General features: G+C 35.4%; 1 protein-coding gene across 1 annotated transcript; it reads left to right on the top strand.

Moving 5' to 3' along the window:
- Window positions 1-1,205: 1,205 nt before the first annotated feature.
- Window positions 1,206-19,645, top strand: LOC109165665 (cysteine synthase-like). The gene is made up of 14 exons (XM_019314528.1): window positions 1,206-1,392; window positions 1,490-1,703; window positions 2,506-2,689; window positions 3,051-3,120; window positions 10,855-10,909; window positions 10,991-11,100; window positions 11,274-11,331; window positions 17,636-17,899; window positions 17,980-18,117; window positions 18,213-18,264; window positions 18,467-18,546; window positions 18,629-18,688; window positions 18,802-18,882; window positions 19,226-19,645. Exons 5-14 carry the CDS (start codon window positions 10,871-10,873, stop codon window positions 19,313-19,315), a joined length of 972 nt encoding a protein of 323 aa, XP_019170073.1. The 5' UTR covers window positions 1,206-1,392; window positions 1,490-1,703; window positions 2,506-2,689; window positions 3,051-3,120; window positions 10,855-10,870; the 3' UTR covers window positions 19,316-19,645.
- Window positions 19,646-21,357: the final 1,712 nt, after the last annotated feature.

The raw sequence follows: 21,357 nt of genomic DNA on the forward strand, positions 1-21,357 counted from the left end.
TGCCCCCTTGCTATGAACTGTCTCTATTCCCAAAAAGAAGTTTGGATGTCCCATATATATGATTTTGAAGATATCAACTAGTTTGCTTGTTATAGAGGTGAAGAGGCTTTTGTTGCAGCCATTATTAGTATATCATCAACATAGACTAATAAATAAATTTGTGTGTTAGCAATAGAATAGAAAAATAAAGAGATATCAGTTTTTGAAGCCTTGGATCCTATTGGAAATAAACATTCATGAAAATGCTTGAACCACGCACGAGGTGCTTACTTCAAACCATAGAGGGACTTTTGCAATTTATAAACATGATTAGGACGATTTTTGTCAATGTACCCGAGTGATTGCTTCATAAAGACATTCTCATTTAGACAGCCATTCGGAAAGCATTGTGAATATCAAGCTATCGACCAAATCATATTTTTATGGCAAGAGATAAGAGGAGTCTTACTGTAGTTGACTTGACCATTGAACTTAAAGTGTCAAAGCAATCGTCTCCTTTAACCTGGTTGAATCCTTTTGCAGCAAGCCAGAACACCCACTTGCATCCAATTACATTCATATCAGATTTAGGTGGAACCAACTTCCAGGTGTTATTGGGTAGTAGTGCCATGAATTCTTCGTCCATTATTGTTTGCCATTCAGGGCTCTTCACGACTTGAAAATGGCAGGTGAGCTTAGAGTTATCTATACATCAATCAAAGTTTTGTTACCTGTGGAGTCACGAGTCATGTGGTGAATGACCATAGGATGTGTACATTGAGCTAGGGGTGTTGGTCGACATCATTTAGGCCTAGAAGGAACATCTAGAGGATGTTCGGAAGCCAAATCCACCGGGGGTAGGGGGTCATTGTCGACACGGCCATGTCCTAGGTGTGTCACAACCGTGTCATTTTTCGCAAGGGCATTAGTACCGTCGACACGGCCATGCTCCTTTCTCAATAGGCGTCACGAGGTCGTGTTGATATTTGGGTAGCTTGGCCTGCTTGGTGTGTTGACGAAAACCTATGGCATTGCATCCTAAGTACAAGTAGGAACTTATGGATAGAGCTGTCAATAGGGGTTGGGCGTGCATGTGCGGGCCGCTAATAGCCAAGCCCATCCCACCTCGCCTATAGGCCCACGGGGTGGCGTCCCCCCCCCCCACCCTAACTATCAAAATAAAAATTAACTTTCCACGATCTTCTTTGAAAAAGGGTTGCGAAAAAGTCACTTCGATTTTTGCGCCCAAATCTGGATCTCATATCATGAGTTATATCAAACCAGATCTGGATCTCATCACCTCACTTTTACCTTAGACAAAACTTTCTTCCAAGTTTTTTGCACTATGTAATGTATTCCTCCCAAAAGCCACACTTCTTCAAACCCATTGTTCTAGGTTTCAAGAATGGTGTGGTGAGCATATCTTTCTATATGTATGTTTGTGTACTTCTCTACTTTTTTGTTCAAAGATTGCGTTTTGTGTTTTTGTTTTTTGTTTTTTCTTTTTCAGGACATCTACATACAATTTTCTCCTCTCCCACCTCGTACTTGAAATGGCAGTGCCAAAAGCCATACAAAGGAGACGGTGACGTTTAGGGCGGTGAGCAGGAACAAGGAAGGGTGCAAGCTCGTGACGAAGCACGAGGTGGAGACACACAAGACAGAGCATCAACTAGACGACGTTCCAATAGCCGTTGACAAGGGTTGCGGATTCTTGAATTTCTGTGAGCCAACATGTCATTTTTTATTTTGTATTGTTCAGGGACCCAATTGCATTCTTTTTGAGTTCGATGACCTAATTGCACTTTGGTGTGCAGTTCGGTGGCCTATTTGACCCTTATTCCCAAATTAGAATGATGTTGAAGTACATTAATTTTATAAAAACATGAAACTAAGGAAAATATTAAATATTGTAAGAATAACTCAAGTTAGAGACAATTGTGAGGCAAAGAACAATTGCAGCAAACAACAAAAGTGCAAAGTAGAAAACAAGTCACAAAGAAATCAAATAAAAAATGTAATAGAGATATCAGTGAGAATATGAGTTGAACGACGGATTAGACAAAAGGGCAATCGTTATACCCTGTACCACGGCGCACATTGCACTGTGCGCCCCGCGCCTCCCAAAACGACGTCGTTTTGGGAGGCGCGGTAGTGAGTTGACGTGATTATTTGTATTTGTTTATATAATTATGTGTATTTTTTATACAGTTATGTGTGTTTGTTTATACAATTATGTATATTTGTTTATACAATTATGTGAAACGACGTCGTTTTATATCAGGGCGCACAATGTGCAATGCACGCCCTGGTGCATGATATAAATTGCTACAAAAGGGAACATGAATTTACTTCTTTTTTATTATTATTATTATTATTATTATTATTATTGTTGTTGTTGTTGTCGTCGTCATTATTATTATTATTATTATTATTATTATTATTATTATTATTATTATTATATTCAGTTCGATTTTTTACCGAATTATAAGGTATACAAAAATTCATTACGGTTCACTTGTTCAGTATATTATTAAACCGAACTAATTCGGTTATTCCAACCGACCGAATTGCGGACCCTATCTACACGTACGTGTGTTTGATGTTTGAAGTTTCAGACAGAAAATACAAGAAGTGAGCTACGGAGTATCATTTTAGGCAAATTTCACACCACAGCTGCTTGCTGCAGAAAGCATCCCAATTCCCAAAGGTATTACCTTCTCTTTATTTACTCTCTCTTTTCCAAATCAATTCACAGTTAAATGGGCACTGGATAGTGGATATTGTCTTTCTCACAGGGTGCGTCATAAATCCCACCATATATGAAGAGGACAGCTCCAATATTAGTTTACTCTGTATTTATTTGTCATGTAATTTAATTTGTTCTGAGGATTCTTGTTCTGTTTGCTATTGGCTCACAGGAGACTCTTACTTTCTTTTTAACTTCTCTTAATTTTGTGTTAGATCAACTTTGACTTTAATTTTATCATTAAATTCATTGTTTAATTAAGAATATAAAATTTTGTCTGAAAGATTGCCTAGTATGTTCATGTGAGTTGCATCACATTTAGTTTTTGCTGCAAAGAATATTTGAGTTATCAAAATCAACATTGGTAGCTCCTTTTAATATGAGAAGGGAAGGTTGGAAATTATGCATTTTTGAATACTCTTTTACGCATAAGTATTTTATTGGCATTATAATTGTTATTCCTTGTCATTTAAACAGACTTTTTGGGTGCACAACCTAAACATCTTAAGATTTAGTCTCTTATCTTGGAAAATTTGGTTGATGTCCCTAATAATTGTCCACCTAGAAGAGATTTAAAACCTAGGACTACAAGAATAAACCTCTTAAAGCCCGGGCCCTCAACAAACCTAAAAGGGAGTTCATCTGTGATTATCATCTCACACAAAGTCTTCCTAATGGTCTCTTGATTAAAGACTCATGTCCCCAAAACCCCCACAGGAGCCTCTATTCCAGAAGTTAAAACAGTATTGAATGTGAGTAGAGACTGCCTCGTATCCTTTGAATGAGGATTTTGAAAGCAGCCCAACATATGATTTCTCAGGATGATGTGCCATGTTTTTTAGACTCACATGCAAATAGCTTTGCATAGTAAAGGCACTTGCCTTTAATGACTTTTCCCTCAGAATCTAGGATCTTTTCAAAGTGATCCCATACTTTTGATCTAGACTCAACCTTCTTCCTTTTTTCAGGAACAACAGGAGTCACCTGAGGCTGATGAGCAGGTTTCTCAGTGCCTTGGGTTTGTCTTCCATGTCCCTCTTGAGTTGAGGGTTGAAGTCCAGAATCAAGTACATTGATGCTCTCCATCTAAAATGATGGGCATCAGTTAAGGGTCCAACAAATCCAAGTAGGCAACAATCACATAAACATACAAAGAAATCAAGATTCAGACACTTGTTTGTGTAATCATTATCAAGATTTCACAATTTCACAATTACAAATTTACATATTTACATTACAAAGAAATCTAGATTCAGGAACTATATCCAGTTCATCATTATCTGAATTTCAGTTAAGGGCTTCCACCAATAAATGGAAATTTCAAGTTTCAACCTTGATAATTTAACATTCAAGCCTTAAAATATTCTACCTTACTCGACATCCCTTATCCGGCGTTGTTTCACGCCGCGGATCGGATAATGAAGTTCGGATGCGGATCGGGGCGGGTGGCCTTGTTTCGAAGTTCGGATCGGTCGGGTTATTCGGATAGGGTCGGGTTTGCACAACTCTACTCTTCCATTCTGTAAAACAATCCTCGAGTATCCCTAGGATATCGCTAGCAAATTGAGCAACAATACTGCTCTGATACCAATTGAAGTTATGTGATGCAGATATGTAACACAATACGAAGAAATAAATGAAGCACTAAAATAAGTACACAGCCGAATTTGATAACGCAGTTGGAGAACACCTAATTTTCGGGGCCAAGAAAAATAACTTTTTAACTAAAGATCAACTTGCGGTTTTTACAATTACAAGGTAAGGCTCAATGAATTACAAAACTAGGTCTACCACCTATTTAGACATTGACCTCATAAAACAATTCTATGAAAAAGTGTACAAATATAGTTTGAACTAATTCTACCAATTTAATTGGAATCATATTATTATTATTTTTGGATTTTAAGCATGATTGTAGGAGGAGTAATTTTGGCAGGATTCTTGATCATTGTTTTCTTTATGCGTAGCCATTTTCATATCTGTGTGTGTTATTGCGCATTTGTAGAGAACACATTTTGTGTTCCACAAAACGCTCATGTGCACTCTTTTGTCGCCCATGTGTGCATTCTTTTTGTTGCGTATTTGTGCATTTTTTTTGTCGCTCATATGTGCATTCTTTTTGCATAGCCATTTACAGATCTCTGTGTGTGCATGTTAGGTATCCTTGTGTGCACTTCTACGTCCTCTACTAATCCAAGTCGCTCTCTATTTTTCTGTGCACACTTCTTTCAGGCCTTGTGCACTTTTAGTTCTAATGCAATCACAAACATCACATACCATGTGCATTTTAAAGTGCACATTTGTGCATTCATGTATTTTAAACTAGTGCACGTGCACCTATATGCATATTTGACACATCACCACATTAATTATGCTTAATTTCTCTAACCTCATAAAATAATCCAGCCATAGATCCCATTTAATCAAAGAAAAAGATTAGTCCACAGTTCTCATGAAAGGTAGTGTTCTCACTTGAACCTAACCCTATATATATACATAGAGAAAATTTCAATTTTAGTCCACTGACTATTGCACTTGTGTTAATTGCAACACTTGACTTTCAAAAATATTAATTTAGTACCTTGACTATCCAATTATTATCAATTTTGGTCACGCTAGCCAAATTACCGGCCAAATGTGACCGGAAAAACTTAAACATTTTTAAAATTTTTATTCATGGGGACAAAACAGTCATTTTACATTAAAAAAAAGGTTATTTGCTTCTTCTTCTTCCTCAACACCTCCGGCGCCACATACGCCGGAGTTCCACACTGCGTATGCAAAAGGCTATCATTCCTCTGCTGCTCCGGCAACTGAAAATTAATCCAGTGCTCTCGTTTGAGTCCTCCTCAGCCCGGAACTGAAAATTAACCGAGATATCCCGGTAGTGAGCGAGTTGAGGGCAATAATTGTTTAACTGGAAAGGCTGACCCCTTGTGGTTAGTACACATCTATCGCATTTGCTTACAGGCACCCATATCTGAATCAAAACAACATCTTTGTCTCTCAAAAAATCGTTTATGTACTCAACCGCCCTAACCAATCTATCTCTAATCGAGCACCACCCCTACTCAGCTCAGAACCTTCAACCAAACATCTTCGAGATTGCCCCCAAGGACTTATTGCAGTTCGATAGTGGAAACCCGATGATAAATTCTCGGGGAGATATGATCTTTGCCTTTCTTCCTGGCCATTGTTGTTGGCCTCTAAAACTGGCCACATGTAATCAGATCCCTCACTTCTCTCCACCCAACACAACAATTCATTCATGTAATCCAAATCCATGAAAGAATCCGACGATGAAACATTCAACAAAGTAGTAGCAGAAGGACACAAACCCCATCCATTTCCTCAGAATTACCAGCATTTATCTCCAAATTCTCCTCAGGCAAAAGCTAAATCGAAAAAGAAAGTGAATAGCTTTTAAAAAAAGTAAAATCTTTCCCCAATTTGCAAAAGTATGCTTAAAATATGAAGTGTGAAAACAAGTAAACAACCAAATTGGTAAAAAAAAAAATAAATTCTAAACAGAAATAATCCAAAAAGATGAACTTCATTGGTTATTACTTAGCAACAACAAATAGTGGGTTGAAAGGAGATGTTACAATAAATTATTCCTCCAAGTTGCATAATACATATAAGATTTCATGTCAAACAAGACTATGTGCGGCGTATGTGGCGCCGGAGGTGTTGAGGAAGAAGAAGAAGCAAATAACCTTTTTTTTTTAATGTAAAATGACTATTTTGCCCCCATGAATAAAAATTTTAAAAATGTTCAAGTTTTTCCGGTCACATTTGACAGGTAATTTAGCCGGCGTGACCAAAATTGATAAGAATTGGATAGTCAAGATACTAAATTAATATTTTTGAAAGTCAAGTGTTGCAATTAACACAAGTGCAATAGTCAGTGGACCAAAATTAAATTTTTCTCTATGTATATATATATATATATATATATATATATATATATATATATATATACATATAGATTTTGGTTCCTGTGAGGTCAGGTCTTCCCGTGCGGTCAGTGCGGCATACACCACTAGGTATGCATAAATGCACCATACAGTGTTCTAAAATACACCAGAATGAAATGTCAAAAAATACACCACACAAAAAAAAAAAAAATACACCACACATAATGGTGTATTTACGAACACTGTGTGGTGCGTTTATGCATACCTAATGGTGTATGCCGCACTGACCGCAAGGGAAGACCTGACCTCACAGGAACCTGACCCTATATATATATATATATATATATATATATATATATATATGTATGTATGTATGTATGTATGTATGTATGTATGTATGTATGTATGTATGTATGTATATATGGAAGGATTCAGGTGCAGTAAAAGCTTCCCGTGCGGTTGTGCGGCTGACGCACCTTAAGCATAAAAAAAAACGCTTGTTTAATTTGTAAGAAAGTTTTATTAAAAAGTTTTGTTCTAGCGGGTTTGAACCACCCATCAGTTCAAAAGTTTTGTTCTTCTTGAGGGTCTGAACCACCCATTAGTTCAAAGTTTTGTCTCACATTAAGCAGAAAACTCACGCACCTTAAATTTGACCTAGTTACAAAAATTACCAAATTACCACCGTTTTTTTTTTTTAAAAAATTCTGTAATACTCGACGTTGATCTAAACGAAATCAATGGCTCTCCTTTCACCGCACAACCGCACCTGAAGCTACCAATCGCACCAGAACCTAATTATATATATATAGTTATAGTTAGTTAGTTAGTACAATACTATATATATATATATATATATATATATATATATATATATATATATATATATATATATATAGGGAAAGGTTCTGTGCGGTTGTGCAAACGATGCACCTTAAATATTAAAATGGTTCACCTTAAGTACACAAATCACGTACCTTAAGCATACAAATAAAACACCTTAAGAATACAAATCACAAACTTTAAGCACAACAAAGCACCGTAAAAACACAAAATACGTATCTAAGATTTTAAAATACTTTACTTTAAGTTTCACACAATTGACGCACCTTAAGCATATAAATCACGCAGCTTAAGAAAGAAAACAACACACCTTAAGAAGAAAACTCACGTACCTTAAGTTTTAACAACTACATACATTAAGCACAAAACTCACACACCTTAAGCACAAAACTCACGCACCTTAAGTTTAAACAACTACTCACATTAAGTATACAACCCACGCATCTTAAATTTGACATAAATGCAAAAATTGTCAAACCCGTCACCGTGTCTCTTTTTAATTTTGAAAATCCTGGACGTTGATTTAATTAAAATTAATGGCTCTCCTCTCACCGCACAACCGCATTTGAACCTAATTCTATATATATAGTAGGGTTCCAATGAGAACACTTGCTTAGGTGAGAACGTGAGAACAAATCATGTGCATCCATCTAATATTTTGTAATGGTCTAGATTATATTAAGTGTTGCAAAGACGAATTAAATGTGTGCAAACACACTTAATCGCGTTTGCACACATTTAATTCACGTTCGCACACACTTAATCTAGACTATTATAAATTAATATGAATACAATTAATGTTATTGACATTTGGAGAGAAAATTATGGATGATCTAATTTAATTATGAATGATTATTTGTAATATTAAATATATAAGCTGATTTAATTTAAATAATTTAATTAAGGATGTTTTAATTTAAATAGTATTATAGTATTATTATTATTATTATTATTATTATTATTATTATTATAGTAATAGTAATTATAGTAATAATAATTCGTTAAGGCTAATAGGATGCATGATTCCGCGTTTCTGGATGTGAAAAATTCTTTTTGTATGTGAATTATTATTATTATAATAATTACTATAATATATATATATATATATATATATATATATATATATATATATATATATATATATATAGATATAGTAACTAATATTATATTCTTCTTTTAGTCAACATATTATATTACATGAATCCGTTTATAAATTAATATGAATATAATAAATGTTTTCACATTTGGAGGGAAAATTTTTTGGCAAGTACATGAATCTATTTATAAATTAATAAGAATACAATAAATATTTTCACATTTGTAGGAAAATTATTTTGGAATTACACGTATCTATTTATAAATTAATATGAATACAATTAATGTTTTGACATTTGGAGGAAACTTTTTGGGACAATTATTTTGCTTTAATATATATAGAGATAGAGATAGAGATAGAGATAGAGAAAGAGATAGAGATAGAGATAGAGAGATAGAGATAGAGATAGAGATAGAGATATTATTATTATTATTATTACTATTATTACTATTATTATTATTATTATTATTATTATTATTATCCGTTAAAATAAGAAAATGGATGATCAGGATCTAATCTCACCATTTCACCTAATTGATCGTGTCATTGAATGCAATTCTCTCTATATATATATAGAATAAGGCTCATATGCGGCAGTGGCTTTAGGTGCGGCGGTGCGCCCACATCAGCATCGTCCATTCTGCTTAATCTAACGGCAGCGACTAATTTCTGAAGATTTAAAGATTTAAGCGCGTCCTGGTAAGTGGGGGGTGTGTTATGGTAATTGTAGTGGTCATTTATATGGGTCGCTTGTCAGTATACACCAACAGTGTTAACAAAAGACACCAATAGTGTGAAAAAGCACCACAATGAAATGCATAAATACACCAAAAAACACACAACACACCAAAAAAATACACCATATAACTCACCACCCCAATGGTGTATTTCTGAACACTGTGTCACTACTGGAAATTCTGAAATTTCCGACCACCTGAAAGTGATCTTAAATCAAGTTGAAAGTCTTGTTCCGACCACTTTTGGTATCCAGAAAAACCTTTGTTGCTATTTCCGACCACTTTTTGGACTTTTTGGTATCAACTTAATTTAAGATCATTTTCAGGTGGTCGAAAATTTTAGAATTTCCAGTAGTGTGTGATGCTTTTATTCATACCTAGTGGTGCGTTCTGGTGATGCGTATCTAATTTGTGCATGTTTTTTTGGTGTGCATTTTCTAACATGGATGGTGTATATTTGTATAACTATTAGTGCGGTCGCACTGACCGCTCCGGAAGGCACCAACACGAATTCTCAAATACACCACAGTAAGGTTAATAATGCACCAATAACGAACATAAAACACACAACACTATGATTATTTGATCTATTCTGGTGTCCAATGACGACTTTAACCTTGCAGTTCGCGTAGTGTGAGAACGCGCGCGGAAATATCGGAAAAGCCTTAATGAATGTGATTTGTTGAATTTATCTAATCTAATGGCCTAAAATTAACCGCACCACCGCACCTAAGTGCACTGCCGCACTTGAACCTTCCTCTCTCTCTCTCTCTCTATATATATATATATATATATATATATATATATATATATATATATATATATATATATATATATATATATATATATATATATGTTGAGTTTGTCTCATATATGGATTAGGAATAAGTGTTTGTCTCATACTAGGAGTAGGAGCGAAATGGGTAGACCTATTGTATAGGGATTAGATGCCTATAAATATATTGGTTGTATCCCTAAGGGGGTGTGTCACCACTATCACCACCACTATGAATATAAGTATTGTTTCACTCCCGTGGATGTAGGCACTTTGCCGAACCACGTAAATCTTGTCTTCTTTACCTTTCTGCCATTATTATTTTTCTTGTTCTTGTTAATCTCAACAAAAATATATATATATATATATATATATATATATATATATATATATATATATATACATATACATATACATACATATACATATACCAAGTGGCTTGTAGTCCACTGGTATCGGATTGCTCCCCTAAGTGGGAGGTGTAAGGTTCGAACCTCAATTGAGGCAATAATGTGTATATGTAGGGTATCCCCCTTCCTTATAATGAATATATATATATATATATATATATTAGGTTTGTTAAATATTGATCCAACCTAATATGGATCCCGCAAAACATACCCCACTCTCTCCTTATCCACCCCCTACTTTTCCTTGTAGGAATTCAACATTATATTAGTCTTTTATGCATTTTTTAATACTTTTTTATGCATAAGTATTGTAATGGCATTATAATTGTTATTCCTTGTCATTTACAGTAAGTCTGCTAGGGCTATGGAGGAAATGGATAAAATTGCCAAAGATATTACTGAAGTATGCAGCTTCTGATAATTATTCAGCTCAAACTTTTCTTATGCATTGGTCTTCTAATATTTCGTAACTTTGATTCTATAGCTAATAGGAAACACGCCAATGGTATACCTCAACAACGTAGTGGAAGGATGTGTTGCTCGTATTGCTGCCAAATTGGAAATGATGGAGCCCTGTTCTAGCGTGAAAGACAGGCAAATATAATCCTCTATTCATTCCTTAAATGCATTTTTTTTCTTTAATTTTTCCTTTGTTCTTAAAAATTAAAATAAATTTTTAGGTTGAATTGATTATCGATCAACTTTGAGATGCTGTTATTAAAGAAGCGTTTTTAAATTTGGTTAATAGTCTCAGCAATATAATGCAGGATAGCATACAGTATGATTAAAGATGCTGAAGATAAGGGTCTGATTACCCGTGGAAAGGTTAGTGAAGTGTAGTATTAACTTCCTGTTGGAACATGGCTAAAAATTTTCAAGGTAAACTTGGTTTTTTTTGCCTGAGATTTTAAATGAGAAAACTCACTTGTACTTTGTAGGTGATTTATCGCTAAGATTGTGTTCAACAAGAAACCAAAATTTTTATCATATTTTTAAATGAATGACAAGGGAAACTGCAGTCACTACTTAATATATAATTTTTAATTTGTTGCATAATAGTCCTCTTCAAATTCTCAGATTGAAAAACTTGAACTGTGATACTAGAAAGAAAGGATTTCTTGGAAAATGTTTTTCTTATTCTCTGTATTCTTCACTGCCACAACTCTAATATATATATATATATATATATATATATATATATATATATATATATATATATATATATATATAGGAAAGGGTTCATGTGCGGGTATAGCTTCTCGTGCGGTTGTGCGGTTAGATCTGAGTCATTGATCAAATCTAGATTAACGGCTCAAACGAATGAAAATTAAAAAAAAAAAAAAACGAGTGTCTGGAACCACGCACCTTCAAGTGTTAGATCTTAAGCACAAACTCACGCACATTAAGTACAAAATCACGCACATTAAGCACAAAACCCACGCATTTAAGTATTAACACACAGACCTTAAGTTTCAACAACTACTGACATTAAGCACAAACTCACGCACATTAAGTACAAAAGACACGCACATTAAACACAATCTCACACACATTAAGCACAAAACTCACGCACTTTAAGTATTAACTCACAGACTTTAAGTCTCAACAATTACTGATATTAATCACTAACCTCACACACATTAACCACAAACCCTACGCAAATTAAGCACAAACTCCACTCACATTAAGAACAAATCTCACGCACCTTAAAAACAAAAGCCCACACTTTAAGTTTTACCAACTACTCACATTAAGCACAACCCCACACACATTAAGCACAAAACTCACGCACCTTATGCACAAGACTCACGCATCTTATATACAAAACTCACACACATTAATCACAGAACCGCTCACATTAATTTTGACCTAAATGCAAAAATTACAAAATTACCACCGTGTTTTTTTTTTTAAATTTTAGTAATCCTGAACGTTGATTTAAGCAAGACGAATGGCCAGATTAAACCGCACAACCGCACCTGAGCACTCTAACCACACCAGAACCTAATTATATATATATATATATATATATATATATATATATATATATATATATATATATATATATATATATATATATAAGTGGGGAAGCTCTGCCTATTCACATCCTATGTTTTTCTATCTTCCATGCCTATTCACATCCTATGTCTATCTATCTTCCATTTCTATTCATTTCTAACACTACCCCTCAAGTTGGAGCCTAGACGATATTAATCATGCTCAGCTTGTTACAAATATATTCAACATTGTCCATGTTGAGTCCTTTAGTGAATAAATCAGCTAGTTGATCGTCACTCCGAACATGAGGCATAGAAATTAATCCTTATTGAATCTTTTCACGCACAAAATGACAATCTGCATACCTCAATATGCTTGGTATGCTCATGGAACACTGGATTATTTGAGGTGTGTATAGCCGCTTGATTATCACACATAAACGTATGGGCTTCATCACTTCCACACCAACCTCCTTCAAAATATTATGCACCCAAGTTATCCCAAATGTCACATGAGTCATCCCTATACTCAGATTCTGCACTGGACCAAGCCACAACATTTTGTTTATTTCTTGCTTTTCCAAGAAACCAAATTACCTCCTACAAACACACAATACCCTGTTGTAGACCTTTTGTCGCTCAACGAGCCTGCCCAATCAACATCAGAAAATGCCTCAACTCTCATATGTCCTTGATCACCATATAGAATACCTTTACGGGCGCATTCTTGAGATATTTTACAATTCGAACAGCTGCCTCCCAATGAGTTTGCGTAGGTGTTTGCATGAACTGACTTAAATTTTATTTATTACATAAATTAAATAAAGTTATAAACTATACATTTTATAAACTTCACAGCATAATAATATTATAATTATAAAGTAAAAATAAAAATATTACATATAAATTATGTCAATGTTAAATAAATTATAATTATATTTCAAACTATGACATATACAATAATAAATATAAACTTATACATAATTCAATTAATCTAAGCCAACATTTCTAAATTCTAACTAAAAATAATTAATATACTTACACAGTTACATTATAATATAATATGTACAGTAAGTTTTTAATTTTTCATTATTTATTATTATAAAAATAATTTATATTGTAATATATTTATTAAAATTTTATTTTAAAATGTAATAAAAAAATACTAAAGATGCCCTCACCTATAAATTTCATGTATGTTATGTTTCACATCACTTCTATAATAAAGAATAGTTTTCAATAGTACGGGTTGTCGGGCTAGCCCATTTAATTTCGGACTAACCCTATCGGGCCATCGGGCTTATCAGTTTCAGGCTCATCGGGGTAATGCTTTTTATCGAGCTAGCCCTTTCGGGCCATAGCCCTATCAGTTTCAGTTTGATCGGGCTAGCCCATCGGGTTCGGGCCACATTGACATCCCTATATAGACTGTTCCAGTACATATAGTCCTCTTACTCCTTCCCCTTACCAATAATTAGGGATGGCAATTTCAATCCGACCCGTGGATATCCACCCGAATCCACCCCGCATGGATCGGGTTCTTTTGGGTGATGGTGGGTGGTGGGTCGGGGTGGGTCTTAAAAAAGCAAATCCGTGGTGGGTCGAGTTGAATTCGGGTTCTATGTACAAGACCCGCCTAGAACCCCATCCGACCCACCATGTGTGTGTGTGTGTGTGTGTGTGTATATATATATATATATATATATATATATATATATATATATATATATATATATATATATATATATATATATATATAAAATAGTAAAATAAGTACTAGTATGTAGTTATTTATAAAAGTTTATATAACTTCTTGTATCTTTTTACTATTTTTTATATCAAAACTACTAAGTTTATTTTTAAAAATTAACAATTTAGTTATTATATTTAAATATTTTCATTATTTATGTTTTAGTATCACTAATGGATTTTATTTTTTATATTATGTGTAAATAATTTATATTATTTTTTGAAAAACATAATAAGATGATAAGTAGTGGGTATCCGTAGTGGGCACCCGCACCCGGTGGGGGTGGGGATGGGTTCTGAAAAAGTCAACCCGATGCGGGTTGGAGGTGGGGGTAGGTGGAGAAAATATAAGGTGGGTCGGATGATGGATGTAGCATTCCCCGACCCACACCCGACCCATTGCCATCCCTACCAATAATCTTCTTCGTCAAAAGATCACGAAATAAACAATAACTCGGGAAAAAGGAGACAGAACAATTCAAGTTCGTGTGATTTGGCTAATAGAAAGCAAATTAACGGGAAACTTTGGAAGATATAATATAGATGACAGGGGTAATGATGAGGTTGCAATAACACTACCTCTACCCAAAACTGGAACAGATAACCCATCCGTTAGAGTAACCACAACCCCAGGGTTAAATGGAGAATATGTGGAGAAAACATTAGAATTACCTATCATATGGTCACTAACTTCGGAGTCAATGACTCACTGTGTAGACGAAGAAGACACACATGCAACAGGATTACCTGTTTGTATAAAGGTTGCAAAAGAAGGCGGTTGATTAGATGGAAATTGGGATGGAGATTGCATAAAAGAAGACACCTTTAGTTGATTGAACGCTGCTAACTCCTCATTTATCATAACCACCATATGTCCTTCAGACCCAGAGGTTGTGTTAGCAAACCTTTGCTGCCTGGGTGGTTTAGGACATTGACTTATGATTACCAAGTTCTCCACAATTGAAACATACCCTTAGTCCTCCACGACCTCTTCCACCACGTCCTCGATGGTGACCACCTCCACCTCAACTATTATACCCTTCGCTAGTATAACTTCTTTGCGACACAAATGCACTTCCTTCACCATTGCCTCCTTGTGATATAAAAACACTTTTCTCGGGAGGTGCATTATTGTCAATGCTTACTACTGCTTTTTGTATCTAGGAGAACACTTGGTCCAATGACCCTAATTCCTTATTTCCCATCAATTGTGACCTAAGAATCTCATATACTTTGTCAAGCTCGGAAATCTAGCTATAGCTAAAGGCAATTCATTGATCACGTTGTGCTTTCATTGTCTTCACATTAGTTGTAATAGGCATTGTAGTACACAAAGCTTCACTTGAACTTTTGAAATCATAATAGTAATCTCAAAGATCTCAACCTTTTTGATTAGGACTATAGACATCTTGAGACAATTGATACAATTTCCTCAAATTACTTGACCTACTAAACCATTCAGATACTAACCCCCACACTGCTTTAACCGTGGTACAATGTTTCATTAATAAGATTACCTTCCTATCAATATAATTAATTACCCGTGATAACAAAGCTTTATCATCTACTTCCCATTCCTTATTATCTGGAGGGAAATCTTTATCTAATTATTGGCAGCCAGCAGGCCACTGGCCTATGCCAGTAGCCTGTTGGTTTAGACTTTTGAATTTTCAAATTTCAACTTTTTTTTTTTGGTTTGGAAATGGAACTGACGGTTCTGGTTCCAATATTTTGAAAACCTTAACTAGAACCTTATTGGTTCCGGTTAGGAACCGGAATCGGAACCGTACGGACGGTTCCGGTTCGGTTCCCGTTAGCACAGTAACGATTACGGTTCGAACCGAACCGTGGTCATCCCTACCTTTACCCATTCCATCTAAATTAATTTTAACTAAGAATTTCCATTCATCAAAATTAGACCCATCAGCAACCAATACTACATCAATTAATTTAGATGGAGTAGATACAACAGTAATATTCCTATTACTTCCTTCTGCCATGGCCGACATATTCAAGTTCAACCATAGGAAATAAACGTGAACCCTAAGTAGTGTAGAATATCAACAACCCAAAACTCCACAAAACATACATGGGCAGAACCTACTCACTGGGACGAGTTGACTGGTGTAATTTCCCGCCGGAGACGTTGCCGGAAAATGCCACACGCGCTGGCGCGTGGCGTTGGAGCAGCGGCACTATGACGGTGCGTGGAGGCTTTGATGACGGTGTGGTCCGAGCTCCGGTGTCGTCTTCCTGTTCCGAACTGAGCAAAGCCTAGAAAGAAATAATTTCTTGGAACATGTTTCTCTTATTCTTTGTGTATTCTTCACTACCACAACACTGATATATATATATATATATATATATATAAATAAAAGGATGCACTCAGGTGCGAATAAGTGCTCAGGAGGGAAATGCAAACGAATCAGCGCGCGACACGTGTCCAGATCTAATAACTTAAAAAAAAACGCGGTGGCATTTTCGTAAATAATTGAACATCGAAGTGCAAGTAAAATCACTTACAAGTGCACCTACTTTCACCAATAAGTGCATGTAATTTTGCCTTGTTAGCATTCACTTTCCGCAAACATTCATGCACCTGGGTGTGCTTCTAACTATATGTGCAACTATTTATAACTATAGGTGCAACTACTTATAACTATAGGTGCACCTACTTTCACCTATAAGTGCATGTAATTTTGCCTTGTTAGCATTCACTTTCCGCAAACATTCATGCACCTCGGTGTGCTTATAACTATATGTGCAACTATTTATAACTATAGGTGCAACTACTTATAACTATAGGTGCACCTACTTTCACCTATAAGTGCATGTAATTTTGCCTTGTTAATATTCATTGATCTGAGTTCAGCGGGTAGTGATACTCCTGAAAACCACTCGCAAACATTCATACACTTAGGTGCAACTACTTATAACTATGTGTGCAACTACTTAGAACTATAGGTGCAACTAATTAGAACTATAGGTGCAACTAAGTATTGATGCTCAGTGTAAATTTTTACTTGCACCTATAATACATTTTACATGCACTTGTAATACATTTTACTTGCACTTCGATGTTCAATTATTTACGAAAATGCCACCGCATTTTTTAAAAAAATCAGTTTTTCTCATCCATTAGATCTGGACACGTGGACGAACAGAATTCATTCCTATTTCGCGCCTGGGCGAAGCATTCGCACCTGAGTGCGATTCTATATATATATATATATATATATATAAGTAGGGAAGCTCTACAGCCTATTCATATCCTATGCCTTTCTATCTTCTATGCCTATTCACATCATATGCCTATCTATCATCCATGTTTATTCATTTCTAACAAACTATTTTCTTCAAATTTGTAAATATGGTTGCTGAAGAGCGTCCTTATAGAGGTAACCAGCGGCAATACTGGCATTGGTCTTGCATCTATTGCAGCAGCTTGGGGGTATAAACTTATAGTTGTGATGCCACATACATATAGTCTTGAAAGAAGAATTATTATTAAAGCTTTTGGAGCTGAACTACATATCACTGACGGAGCCAAGGGTGTAGATGGTCTTCTTGAAAGGGTCCAACAGATAATGGATAAGACCCCAAACTGTTATTTTTTACGCCAGGCTGATAATCCTGCTAATCCCGAGGTATTCCTATTTTCAAATTCAGGGATTGATTCATTGATGGTAGAGGCATTCTTCTTATCAGCTTTAATTTCCATGTGTAGACTCACTATGAAACAACTGGACCAGAGATATGGAAGTGCACTGAAGGGAATGTTGATGCTTTAATTGCTGGGATTGGAACAGGAGGAACAATCACAGGTGCAGGAAAATTTCTCAAAGAAAAGAATCCAGAAATAAAGGTGGATTTAAATTTGTTTTTATCATAAATACCACTTTGGACTTGCTCATTCATCATAGTTTTTAATTGCTTTGTATTCGCTTTCTTCTGAAGCAGGTATACGGTGTAGAGCCAGCTGATAGTGCATTTCTAAATGGAGGAAAGCCAGGTTTGGAGTAATCTTTGATGTCATTCAAAATTTTGGTTTTGGTAAAGTTTCTGCTTTTCATAGTCAAATGGAGTACTGACTTGAATGTCATATCTTGATGTCATGCCACGATACGTTGTCCTAAAATCAAACCTATATTTATTACTGGCTTGTAAGCCTATATAAACAGTCCTGTTTAACATATCTACTTATCTTCATCCAGGAAAACATAAAATCCAAGGTATTGGTACTGATAGTATTCATCCGGTTTTGGATGTGAGCATACTTGAGGAAGTTGTTACAGTAAGATCCTCCCCTCCTTATTTTGAATATCTATCGCGCCCAATTTTGCTAACGGCTTCATCTTGTCGGGCATTAATTTTAGGTGACCAATGAGGAAGCCTTTGAAATGACAAAGCTTCTGTGTCTGAAAGAAGGTTTATTTGTATGTGTATTATGGTGATGCCATCTCTATTATGTAATTTCCCTTTAGTTCATTCTTCATTGTTTGATGTACATTGTCATAGCCTGAAAGTTCAATTCTCCATTTTCACTCAGGTGGGCATTTCATCAGGGGCAGCAGCTGTTGCTGCAATCAAAATTGCAAGAAGACCAGAGAATGCGGGAAAACTTCTTGTTGTAAGTGTGACTCGTTTCATATGTTGGGCGGAGGCCCGTAATGGGCTAAGTCCAGCACCCTGCCTCTCGAAAATGTGATGGCGGTCTATTAGGAAATAAAGTTGCGTCTTCGCTACTAACTATAACTTTTAGCGTAGTGGTAAACACTTGATCCTAACAAGTGGTATTAAGACTGGCCCGCAAATGTGATGGCGGTCTAGATATTCTCGCTGCTCTTGTGTGAAGCTAGAAATATAAGTTGCTTCTAAACAATGGTCTCAAGTCTTGGAGTCTAGTTCATTATCCTAGTAATCCATCACATTCGCAGTGAAGCTTGCCTTGTTCAATGAAATGCCACTTGCAGGTCATATTCCCAAGCTTTGGGGAGCGTTATCTCTCGACTGAGCTGTTCGATTCAATACGGGAAGAAGTGGAGAATATGAGGTTCGAGTAAATATAATGTCTATGCGCTGTTGATAAAGAAGAAGGGGAGATTTGCCGGCTACAATGGTCTCTTTAATTCTTTATAGCTGAAAACAAGCTCGTTGAGAGTGGTTCAAGTATGATTTCTTCTTCAGTATTATTATTGGTTTTAAATCCTCAAAACATATGTATCATTGCTCATCTACTCCAATAATGTTGTTACTATCTATATCCTAGACTTCGATACCTGAAACATATTATGGATCTTGGAATTGAATGTAAAGTCTTGGGATAATTGCCACTACATCCTTTCACCTAGAAGCTTGGTAGAATCAATATCAAGTAAAAGTTTTAAGGTAAAGAAAGATGATTCATTGAGCAAGTAGCTCTCCACAGCTGAAAAATACCTTCAATAGTCACGATGTCATTATGGCCAGTTATTCTCAACATATTTGGTGCTAAGACGATGAGAACAATAATTCTATCGATAATTTTTATATTGATTAATCCAATTTATAAAATACAGGAAGAGATGTATTTATAAGAATACAAAGATTATTCTAGTTAGGTCAGGCTTGATAAAAATAGATTTACACTAATACAATAAGAAGAAATTCTAATGTAAATAGAATACAAAGTCCTAATATACCTCTCAAGTTTAAGGCACATTGAGCTTGTTCCTTAGAATGTTGAATCTGATTGTGGTGAGATGCTTGGTGAAGAGTCTAGCAGTTGATCTTTTGTAGAGATGTAATTCACGTGTAGTTCCTTTGATGTTACTTTGTTACGAACAAAATGGTAGTCTATTTCTGCATGTTTTATTCGGGTATGAAAAATAGGATTTGCACACAAAATAATAACACTAAGATTGTCACACCAGAGTTGGGGTGGTTTTAGCACAATGAGACCAAGTTCTCGAATGAGAACAACTAACCATGTTACTTTAGCTGACATAAGCTATTGTATGTTTTGTATTATGCTTTTGTTGAGGATCTAGCCATTGTTTTTTGCTTGCAACATGCCCAAGATATTAAATTTTACCAATGAAAACAACAAAATCACTAGTGGACTTGCAATCATCAGGACACCCCACCCAATCAGAATCCGAAAAGGCATGAATATCATAGTAAAATGTAGATCGTAGTCTACAGTACCTTTGACATACCTTAACGACCCAACTTGCTCAGTATTTGGAGAGTGCATGAACTGGTAGAGTTTGTTGATTGCAAATGAGAGATCTTGACAAGTGACGACTAGATACTAAAGTGGTCCAACTAGATTGCGGTATTGTGTGGGATTTTCATATGGTTTGCATTGTTTCATTCCTGACTTTTTGAGTATTTCAATCATGTACCTTCTTTGTGATAGGATCATCGCCCCCTTGTTGTGAACTGTCTCTATTCCCAAAAAGAAGTTTGGATGTCCCATATATATGATTTTGAAGATATCAACTAGTTTTCTTGTTATGGAGGTGAAGAGGCTTTTGTTGCCGTCCATTATTAGTATATCATCAACATAGACTAATAAATAAATTTGTGTGTTAGCAATACAATAGAAAAATAAAGAGATATCAGTTTTTGAAGCCTTGGATCCTATTGGAAATAAACATTCATGAAAACACTTGAACCACGCACGAGGTGCTTACTTCAAACTATAGAGGGACTTTTGCAATTTGCAAACATGATTAGGACGATTTTTGTCAATGTACCCAAGTGATTGCTTCATAAAGACGTTCTCATTTAGACAGCCATTCGGGAAAGCATTGTGAATATCAAGCTATTGACCAAACCATTTTTTTATGGCAAGAAATAAGAGGAGTCTTACTGTAGTTGACTTGACCATTGAACTTAAAGTGTCAAAGCAATCATCTCCTTTAACCTGGTTGAATCCTTTTGCAGCAAGCCAGAACACCCACTTGCATCCAATTACATTCATATCACATTTAGGTGGAACCAACTTCCAGGTGTTATTGAGTAGTAGTGCCATGAATTCTTTGTCCATTATTGTTTACCATTCAGGGCTCTTCACGACTTGAAAATGGCAAGTGCGATTGAAGTTATCTATACATCAATC

Source organism: Ipomoea nil, unplaced genomic scaffold (assembly GCF_001879475.1).
Source record: "Ipomoea nil cultivar Tokyo-kokei standard unplaced genomic scaffold, Asagao_1.1 scaffold3069, whole genome shotgun sequence".
Taxonomy (NCBI): Eukaryota; Viridiplantae; Streptophyta; class Magnoliopsida; order Solanales; family Convolvulaceae; genus Ipomoea; species Ipomoea nil.

Coding starts and splice junctions, on each gene's coding strand:
- LOC109165665 (XM_019314528.1), top strand. CDS start 10,871: ATGGAGGAAATGGATAAAATTGCCAAAGATATTACTGAA. Junction 18,118..18,212: donor AAAAGAATCCAGAAATAAAG/GTGGATTTAAAT, acceptor CTTCTGAAGCAG/GTATACGGTGTAGAGCCAGC. Junction 18,883..19,225: donor ATGCGGGAAAACTTCTTGTT/GTAAGTGTGACT, acceptor TGCCACTTGCAG/GTCATATTCCCAAGCTTTGG.